This window comes from Suricata suricatta, chromosome 3, assembly GCF_006229205.1.
Source record: "Suricata suricatta isolate VVHF042 chromosome 3, meerkat_22Aug2017_6uvM2_HiC, whole genome shotgun sequence".
Taxonomy (NCBI): Eukaryota; Metazoa; Chordata; class Mammalia; order Carnivora; family Herpestidae; genus Suricata; species Suricata suricatta.
In genome coordinates, this window is record NC_043702.1 from 5,993,019 (window position 1) to 6,002,663 (window position 9,645).

Genomic DNA, 9,645 nt, shown 5'->3' on the forward strand with positions numbered 1-9,645 from the left:
TGTCTCCTTTGGTTTTCACAAAATTTTTTTCTCTCGATCTCTGAAACAAAACTGAAGCATGGGGACGAGGTACACAGGACGGACAGCTAATTAGTGCCGGGTCTGGGGCCTTGTGACGCCTGAGCCTCACCCCTGCGCAGTGTCCAGTAGGGTCGGCGCCTCCCTGCACTCGCGAAGCGTGCGCAATGACAGTGCGGGAATTCTTTCATAACGTGGGGAGAAAAAGCCTTCCTTAAGAGTATGATGAAAAGATGGGGCGCCCGGGGCTCCGTCGATTGAGCATCTGACTTCAGCTCAGGTCATGATCTCACAGTTCGTGGGTTCAAGCCCCACACTGGGCTCTGTGCTGACCACTCGGAGCCTGGAGCCTGCTTCGGGTTCTGTGTCTCCCCCTCTCTCTGACCCTCCCCTGCTCGTGTTCTGTTTCTACCTTTCAAAAATGAATAAATGTTTTTAAAATTTTTAAGATAGAAGTGATATTAAATAATACCAATATAATATTATGACTGCTTTTTTCTTAATCTTCCTTTCTGAGAATGCTCTTTCAAACAAATACTTAAGTGTCTCCAGTGTTTGTTTTCACTCGGTTGTCGTCGGTGATGGTGACACCTGGTCTCACTGACGGCCTCATCTTCCTAGGAGACGACCTGACGCTGTGTGAAGCAGGAATTGAGGACGGGGAAGACATCTTTGTCTGGAATGGGGTGGAGGTAAAGACGCACCAAAGAAATGTTCGTGATGGCTCTCGATTTTTTTTTTAAGTTGTTGAATAAAACTTTATGCGGCATACATGAAAGCAACTAGATTTTAGAAGAAGTCTGAAGTGTCTGATGAGTTTTAGGTACAATCAGTGTTAGTTATGTGCTAAGGAGACGTCTGTGAGCGCCTTTGTTGTGCCAGACCCTCCGTGCAGAGGAAATTGTCTGTCCCGCATGCCGTTCCCTAACAGAGCTCACAAGGGGGCGAGTCTTACACCCAGGACCTGCAGGGCACAGACTTACCCGTAGGTAGGTCCTAGGAGTGACGGACAAGAGCCGAGCGAAGTTTCTAAGTCAAGAAAGAGGCGAGGAGCGCCTCACCCATGCAGTGGACTGCCCTTGGCTCCTCTCCTCCTTTTCCAAGGCTCTATTTTTTATTTCCCCCCCCCCCCGTGGCTTTATTACCCCTGCTGAGGACTCGTCCATCTCTGTCTCCACTCCCGATTTCTCTCCTAGAAGAGAAAAGCTGGCTGAGAGGAAGTTTCAGTGGAAAAATCTAAACTTGTTCTTCTGATACGTATAAGACATTTGTGAAAAGCATATGTCACTTGAAAAGAGAAGGAAGGAGAATTCTTCAGGAGTGGCCTTTTACCGTGTTGTTCTGTCGCCTCGAGTGTGGCACACAGGAGCCGTACTAGAGCCGGTCTTGTATCATTGCAGGTTGGTGGCGTCCACATCCCGACCGGCAGCGACTGTGAGCCTGTGCTCATCAATGTTCTTCATCTCGCCGCCAGCAGCGAGGGGGGCAGGTGCCAGCAGGTGGTGGAGGCTCCCCGCGTGTTCCCGTCCGACGCGGAAGTGCGGGCTGTGCTCACGGCCTTGGCGGTGCCCGGAGGCGCCCTCTTCGTTGGCACCACTGACGCCGTCGGGGAAGAGCGTTGGGTCGCCATTCCCGAGGAGGACCTGAGGAAGACGTTCCGAGCGCAGGGCCTCAGGAACGGGAGCTCGCTTCTCGTGCAGGCGTCTGATGATGGGAACAGGTAGTTTGCTGGAACATGAGCAGATTCCTCTTTAAGTTATTTTAATGACAGGTTTTCTGTCTCTTAGAACACTAAAGCTTTATTTTAATAATGATAAGAGTTCAGTAGTTTCCTTTTGTTCCTGTTGTGTTCTGTTCACTGTATTCAGGAGCTTGGAGGAAAAATGATCCTGTAAGGGTTTTGGTTTTGGTTTTGGTTTTTTCCAGTAAGGGTGGTCGGTAATATAGGAATAGATGAGATGATGAGATATAGTCAGATTGTCTGTGAAGCAGAATCTCAACAGTTGAATTCTGATTAGCACTTACTACAAAACTGAAGGCACGTTCTCGCAAAGAAAGTGCCTCGTTTTTTTCATGAGGAGGATCTTAAATGATACCGCTAAATTTGTCCGTTTTGTCACAAGATCTCCAGAAGGCAATTCCGTTTTGCATTAGAATCCCTTTTCTGACTCCTGAGACCCTCCCAGCTGCCCGGATAGGGCGCTTACATGGGCGTCACAGCCTGGTCCCTGTGAGTCACACGGATGCTCAGAAGTGCTGCGTCTCCGTTTGTCACCCACGTCTGTTGTGTGCATTTCTGCGGTCAGTGTGTCCTCCCCGGAACCCTCCGGCTTTCCATCTGCTGAGGACGTGAGGTTCCAGGCAGCAGATGCGCTCCCTGCTTGGTCAGCGCCGTGAAACCGCTTAGACTGCAGTCTGCATGTTATCAGTAACAGTGACTGACAGAGACAGAGGCATTACGTTTATCGCTGCCGCTCTTCGGGCGAGTGTCTTCCAGGCGTCCATTTCCACACTCTGTTTATGTAATGTGAAAGTTTACTGTACGTTCCCTTACAAGTAACACACGTGCATTAGGGCGTGGGGATTGGAGAAGCGAAGACGGAGCCCCCGCGCCCCGGGCCAGCCCCCCGGCGCTCCAGGTGCGGGCAGGGTCGCTGTCACACTTCTCTGTGAACACGGTGGCAACACAAGAGACCAAACATGACACCAGATCATTTGTATGAATCGAAGAATAGTTGGAGTCCTGAGTACAGACTCTGTAGACCTACTGCCTAATCCTGCCCTAAACAGGTCGCCCGCTTTCTTAGAGCCCACTCAGTGTGCCCCGGCCACCTTTCGTCGGTCACGTCAGGGGATGCCTGCAGAATTCTGGAAGTAGTGCCTGAGGAAAACTACCACTTGTCTGATCGTTTCTGATCCATAGAGTGCCGTGTAAAGACACAATTTTTAAATGTCGTTTTCCCTACAGTTTGCTGCTCAGACAAGGGAAATGGTTCACTGGTATGAATGAGGTCAACTGGCTCCAAGTTCAGAATTTATGCGGGGTAGAGTCTGAGGAGAAGCAAGTTAAAATATCAGTGACCACGAGCACCGTGAGTACATTATGCTTCACGCTTGGGGGCAGTCTTCTAGTTGGACAGAATTTGAGTTAGAAAGCAGTACCTGAAGTCTCCCAGAATAGTGGTCTCAGTGGGCTTCTAGAGCTAAAGAAATCAACTTTCTGGGGTGCCCAGCTGGCCCAGTCAGTAGAGCGTGACTCACGATCTCAGGGTTGTGGGTTCAAGCTCCATGTTGGGTGTTGAGCCTACTTTAAGAAAGGGGGGGGAGGGGGAAGGAAGTCAACATTTTATGCTAACATTTGATTACTGCTCCTTTACCTGTATCAGTGGCATATTTCCGGAAAATAGGGGCCTCTTTTTCCCTCCAAAGGCTGGAATTAGAATACAGGATTTGTGTATTTAATTAGTTCATGGAATCTGCTGGCTTCGATAATTATAAAATGCTATTTTCCTACGACCTTTTCTCTATTTCTGAACCAGGCGTGTATGTTTTATTTTCGTGTTGTGTTGTTTACGTTTATCTTCAGTTGCTCTACATTATATCCATGCTCTGTATAAAGCCAGCTGCTCTTAAAAGGGGTTCTTCAGTTTTCCACTCGAAGACCGTGACCCTCACATTTTCTTAAGTATCATTCCAGGAAACCTCTTTTTATAATCACGTATTCTCAGTTCATTGAGATTTTTCTATAGCATCAAAGGAAACCTATTAGAATGTGTTCTGTAAATATTCTGATTCCTTACGGTGCATTAATACTAGTTGGTACAGTAGAAGGGACAGTATAAGGCCAGTCCCCTGAGGCTCGGGAGACTTGCCGTCCCCACCCTGAGTGGGGACTTCGGGGAGTCCCGGGTACTTCAGTCCTTGTCCCTTGGAGGCATCGTGTGGGGCGCTGCTGGGAGGGTCCGGCCCACGATCGCTGACATACTTTACCCCTAAATGTCCACAGTTTTATGCCCTAGCAGTAATTAGCCTAAACTAAAAGTAAAAAGAAAACAATGTAAATAAAATAATTTAAACAGATATAAATAGTGCCCTTGGATTAGCATTGTACATTTTTATATTTTCTATGCTTATTGGCCCTGAATTCATCATTCTTAACATAAAGAAATACCATTAACTGCGTTTTCTTTTGTGTGCTCTCATTAAAAAGTGGGTTCTCAGCTTTTTGCCTTGGTAGCTAGAATTGTTTTAAGTTTTTCTATAGTGTCTTTCTGCTCTAGTTAATATCAGTTTGGTAAAAACTCTATTAAGATCTAAGTTTTTATTTTTAACTTGGTAGAAGATAGAAAATGAATTGCAGGGATGGAAAGAAAATGTTTTTTCAAGTAGGCAGAAACTCTGTCCAGTAAGTGGTAAGGCGGCCAAGCCGTGCCCTCCCTCCCACTGTCCTTGCGCGGTCACTAGTGTGTTTCTCTGTTTTAGGTGGTGCTTGAGGTTCGAACTAAAGCCATAAAGGAATTAAAATTAATGAAAGAACTAGGTAATCTTTTACATTTGCTTTCGGGTTTTCGGGTTTCATTTAGTTTTGTTTTGATTTTTGGCTGAAAAAACTATGGGAGTACAAAAAGTAATTCAGGGGCGCCTGGGCGGCCCAGTCAGTTGACTGTCTGACTCTTGACTTTGGGTCAGGTCATGATTGCCCCATGTTGTAGGATCAAGCGCTGCATTGGGCTCTGCACTGAGCATAGAGCCTGCCAGGATTCTCTCTCTCTGTCCCTTCCCCCAGCTCGTGCATGTGTGTGCGTTCTCTCCCCCTTCTTCCCTCCCCTTCGGCCTCTCCCTCCCTCCCTCCCTCTCGCTCTAAAATAAGTAAGTAATTTAGGGTAAATTCATGTACCTACTGCCCAAAATGGACAAACACTAACATTTTGTCATGTGTTTATTGTTGTTTGAAACATCGCATATACAGTTAAATTTCTCCATGTCTCCTCCTCAGACCTACCCCCTCTCCCTCCCCAGATACAACCAGTGTACCTGATTTGGGCGTGTATCTAGTGTGTGCATTCGTATTGTACTGTATATATTTTGCCTCTACAGAGAGGTGTATGTGTGTATTTTCACATTTAAATTAATGCTGTCATACTGAATATAACATTCTGAAACCTACTCTTCACTTGGCATTCAGCTTTTTTTTTTAACAGTTTTATCGAGGTGTAATTTACATCCCATCAAATACGCATGTTAAGTGTACGTCAGTGATGATTAGTAAACATATCAAGTTGTACAGCCGTCAGCACAGTCCAGCTTCCGAACATTCCGTTGCTCCAAAAAGATCCCTCATTCCCGTGCCCGAGTGGTTCAGTCCGATAAGCATCCGACTCTTGATTTTGCCTCAGGTCATAATCTGGCAGTTCGTGGGTTCAAGTCCCATATTGGGCTCTGTGCTGACCGTGTGGAGCCTGCTTGGGATTCTCTCTCCCCACCTCTCCCTGCCCCTACCCTGCTGTCTCTCTTTCTCTCTCCCCGTCTCAAAATAAATAAATAAACTTAAAACAAACAAAAAAAAGATCCCTCATGCACCTTTTGCATTGCAAACCCCGCCAGCAGTTCGTCTACTTTCTGGCTCCGTAGACGTGTATAGACATACGGTGTACAGTGCCTTGCGTCTGACTTCTTTCACTGAGCGTGCCGTGACTCAGGATGCACCAGAAGTGTGCTCCTTTTCATTGCTGGCTAAGTGCTCCGTCGTATAGACGGGTCACGTCTTGTTTATTCATCTCCAGTTGACAGACATTTGGATTGTTCTGGTTTGGGGTTCTGTGGATATTGCTGCCATACACGTCTACATCCAAGGCTCGGTGGACATGTTTTCAGTTCTCTCGGGTGGATACACGGGCTTGTGATGCCGGGCCGTACGGCGGATGTGTTTACCTTTATGAGAAACTGCCTTACCGCCTTCCGGAGGGGCTGAGCCGTTCACATCCCTACCTGCAGTACGTCAGCGTCGCTGTTTCTTCGTGTCCTTGCTGGTGTTTCTAAGCATCTTTTTGATCATAGATAGTGGATATGAATTGCTATCATTGCTATCACTGTCCTAATGCAGTGGTGGTGAGCACTACCGACGGGCCTACTCTTTGTCCAAAAGATTCTGTTAAAAAGGTACTAAAACTAGTAAGCTCAACAAGAAGTCAGGATTAATACACAAAAATCCATTATATGTTTACTAGCAACAAAAAAGTGGAAAATGAAAATAAGACACTTACAGTAGCATAAGATATGAAATACTTGGGGATAAATTTAACAAAATATGTGCAAGATGTATACACTTACAGACAAGGAAATGTTGTTGTGAAAAGTCAACACCTACGTAAGTGGAGTGATGTATCGTGTTCTTGGATCGGAAAAGACAACCTCATGAGGTTGGAGCACAGCACAGGAAATTTTGGAAGTAGACCCAGCTTAGACTATGACCGGCTTCCCCGGGAGAGAAGAGATGCTCACTCGATATTGTAGGCTCCCCGACAAGAAGCGAGCCCTGTGTAAGCTCGTCTTGCTATGTTAAAAAAAAAAAAAAAAAAAAAAAAAAGGATTCTCAAGGTCTCTAGTGTTTTAAATATTAGTTTTACTATTTCTTTAAATTTCGCTATACACTCATAACCAACGGAGATTGAGCTGTTTTAACACCAGCGCTGATCGGCCCTGGACTTCTGTGGTGGCCCTCGTGGTCGCCAGGCCGGCTTTGCACGGTCTCAGCCTGGCCAGCGCTCCGCTGGCGCTCGCTCCTCGGCTGGGTGAACGCTGCCCACACTCGGGGTTTTTGTGCTGCTTTTTTTGTTGATGGGGATTTTTTGTCTTGTAGCTCTTTGTAGCTTTTTGCTAATGAACACAGTAGAGCCGCTCCCCTTAGTTAGTTTTGGCGAACTAACCGGCGTCTTCTTTCTTCTAGCTGAGGACAGCTGCCTGAGGCCTATTAACAGAAACGGGAAGCTTCTCTGTCCAGGTGAGTCTTCGCAGGAGCCTTCAGAACCTAACTTACCTTTCAATAATGGCTCCCAATACTTAACACCCTTAAATTTACCTTTTGGAAACTAATTTTTAGGACATTTTATGGTCCCAGTTCTGTCTTCACGCATGACAGAAAGTCTGAAGCAGAGATTCAGACACTTCTGTTGTCTAAAGGAAAACACCTGCCTTTCTGATGAGCTGATCCTCATTTTAGACGGCTGTTTTGATCGAGTCCTCTCTTTCTAGACTTATCACCAAAGTGTTTTATTTGTGTTGCTCATTTTACCGTGATAGTTGTGAAACAGTCTCTGCTCTCGCCTCTGTAATGCGTCTCGTCATTTGACTTACGTGAGCGACGCCGGTCCCCCCGGCAGCTGTAAACGTGACGGCGGCCGGCCCGTCACTCATGAGTCCGTTGGGAATAGCTTGCTTTTAATCCGTGTAAACAGCGGCTCTTTGATTTTTCTTAAGTATGAATCTAGAACATTCATAGCTGCCTCTTATTTCTTAGCATTGTTGTACAGAGAACACTAGAGCGTGGACATTGAAAATCAAACTTCTTTGCATGGAGAGCACCTCAATTTTTTTTTCTCGGTATTCTTGATTTTCAAAAAAAGACTGATTTCAGTATGTTATTTTGCCCAGAGAGGTAGAATTAATAACATTTATCGTGTTCTCCACATTGCTTATAGTGCCCGACAGCTGCACGGTGCAGGAAGCGGAGCTGAAGATGGGCAGTTCGCTGGGGCTGTGTCCTGGGAAGGCCCCGACTCGCTCACAGGTACAGACTCCATCTTCCCAGAGTCAGGGGTTCTTTTTCTTTTTTTTGAGTGTATTTATTTTTGAGAGAGAGAGAACATGAGCAAGGGAGGGGCAGAGAGGAAGGTACAGAATACGAAGCAGTCTCTAGGCTCTTGAGCTGTCAGCACAGAGCCCAATGTGGGGCTCGAACCCACAAACCGTGAGATCAAGACCTGAGCTGAGTCAGACACTTAACTGACTGAGCCACCTGACGCCCCCATAAGTTCTTATTTCATCATTCTTCCCTTAACGACTGCAGCAGTAATTGTTTTTCTTAGAACTTTCTTAAATGATACCTTTTCTGTTAGGCATATGTCCATATAGTTCTTTGTGTTTAAAAAATACCGTCAGAGCATATTTATAAGGTTTTTTTCTGTGAAAATTCTGTCATAGAAGACCTAAAGTTGAGTGGCCACCTGTTTGAATCACTATATTTCAGAAATTCTAAAATGCACACATTTCCCCCCACGTTTGACATCTGTGAGATTAGGGTCCCTCTCACGGTCTGCGGCATGTGTGATCGAGCTGACGCAGTCTCTTTCTCGGCATGACGGAACGTGATGAGTAACGACCACGGTCTCTTAGGCTGAGTGAAAACAGTGTATTGACCTCGCCCTGAATTTCTCTCTGCAGCAGGGCAGTGGTCTCAGAGCGGTCCTCTTTCTCATCAGTATTCATGTCCTGTGTAAAATATTTGGTCGGCCTTTGCAGGAGCCCTGCCTGTTCTCTGAACTTTGATTACAGTCCACAGGTCACCGCGTCTTACAGTTAGGACTCGGTATCAAGGGAAGCCAGCCTCCTGTCAGGATCCCTGGGGTTCCTGGGTCCACTTCATCAGTTCCCCAGCTACTTCCTCTTTAATTCGTTCCTCCCCTGAACTTCACCACGTCGGCGTGCACCGCAGGCTGGTGGGGGGGGGACCGTGACAAGTAAGACTGAGTCTGAAAGGAAAGGAAATGACCTGACAGATCAGGTTCCTTGGACAGAAAATAAGATCACAACCAGGTGACACCGAGGAAACCCCAGCTAATGCTTACAGTGTGCAGCAAGTCCCTCTGAGGAGTGACGGAGAAAGAAGTGGAGGCAGTAGTGAGGGGGAAACACTGATGTAGTGGTACCTACAGGAGTAAACACGTTGGGGTGAAGCCTCTTAGTTTCTAGGCAGGTGAGATTATTGTTGAAATTGCAACATTAAATTGCCCAGCATCTTTATTTGTATGTAATATGAGTTTTTTATTAAAATTTCCCGGACCATTGGCTTTTCTTTTCCGGAAGCAAATAATACATGTATAAATGTTTTAAATTTAGATTAAATTGCATTCATTGATCTTAGCTGTTCCTGTTTTTCACTGTGGGGAGTGACGCTCAGTCCGGGGCCGAGATGGAGATCATAGTAGAGGAAACAACGTCTGTGGGAGACGTGAGTGATTTCACTGTTGTTGGCGTCGGGAGTAGAGGGGGGTGGTGTGCGGCCTCGGGGGGAAGGGGGGCGGTGTGTGGCGTGGAGGTGGTGTGCGGCGTGGGGGGCATGCGGTGTGGGCAGGGGCTGTGTGCGGCGTCGGGGGAGGGGTGGTGTGCTGTGTCGAGGGGAGGGGCAGTGGGGGGCCGGTGTGCAGCACAGGGAGCCGTGCTAACCCGTGTTTGGGTTTTGAGGTCCCAAGGCTAGGATTCACATAATATACTTTAAAGAATTCTGTGCATTCACTAAAAGACTAATTTGGGGAACTTGAAAATTGGTGAGCCAACCCAAAGTTTTAAAGTAAGACTATTATTTTTTTCTTTTCTGATTATCAGTAATACTTGTTTATTATAGAAATCTGG

At 46.5% G+C, this 9,645-nt stretch overlaps 1 protein-coding gene across 8 annotated transcripts in view; it reads left to right on the plus strand.

Annotated features, from left to right (window-relative positions):
- The window catches only part of USP40 (ubiquitin specific peptidase 40), an 80,966-nt gene that overhangs the window by 41,119 nt on the left and 30,202 nt on the right, over window positions 1–9,645 (plus strand). For all 8 annotated transcript variants that reach the window (XM_029933565.1, XM_029933567.1, XM_029933569.1 and 5 more), the window contains 7 exons: window positions 640–710; window positions 1,419–1,738; window positions 2,987–3,110; window positions 4,501–4,558; window positions 6,965–7,018; window positions 7,716–7,804; window positions 9,158–9,244. In XM_029933565.1, coding sequence (XP_029789425.1) covers window positions 640–710; window positions 1,419–1,738; window positions 2,987–3,110; window positions 4,501–4,558; window positions 6,965–7,018; window positions 7,716–7,804; window positions 9,158–9,244 — 803 coding nt within the window. The remainder of the gene's footprint in view (window positions 1–639; window positions 711–1,418; window positions 1,739–2,986; window positions 3,111–4,500; window positions 4,559–6,964; window positions 7,019–7,715; window positions 7,805–9,157; window positions 9,245–9,645) is intronic.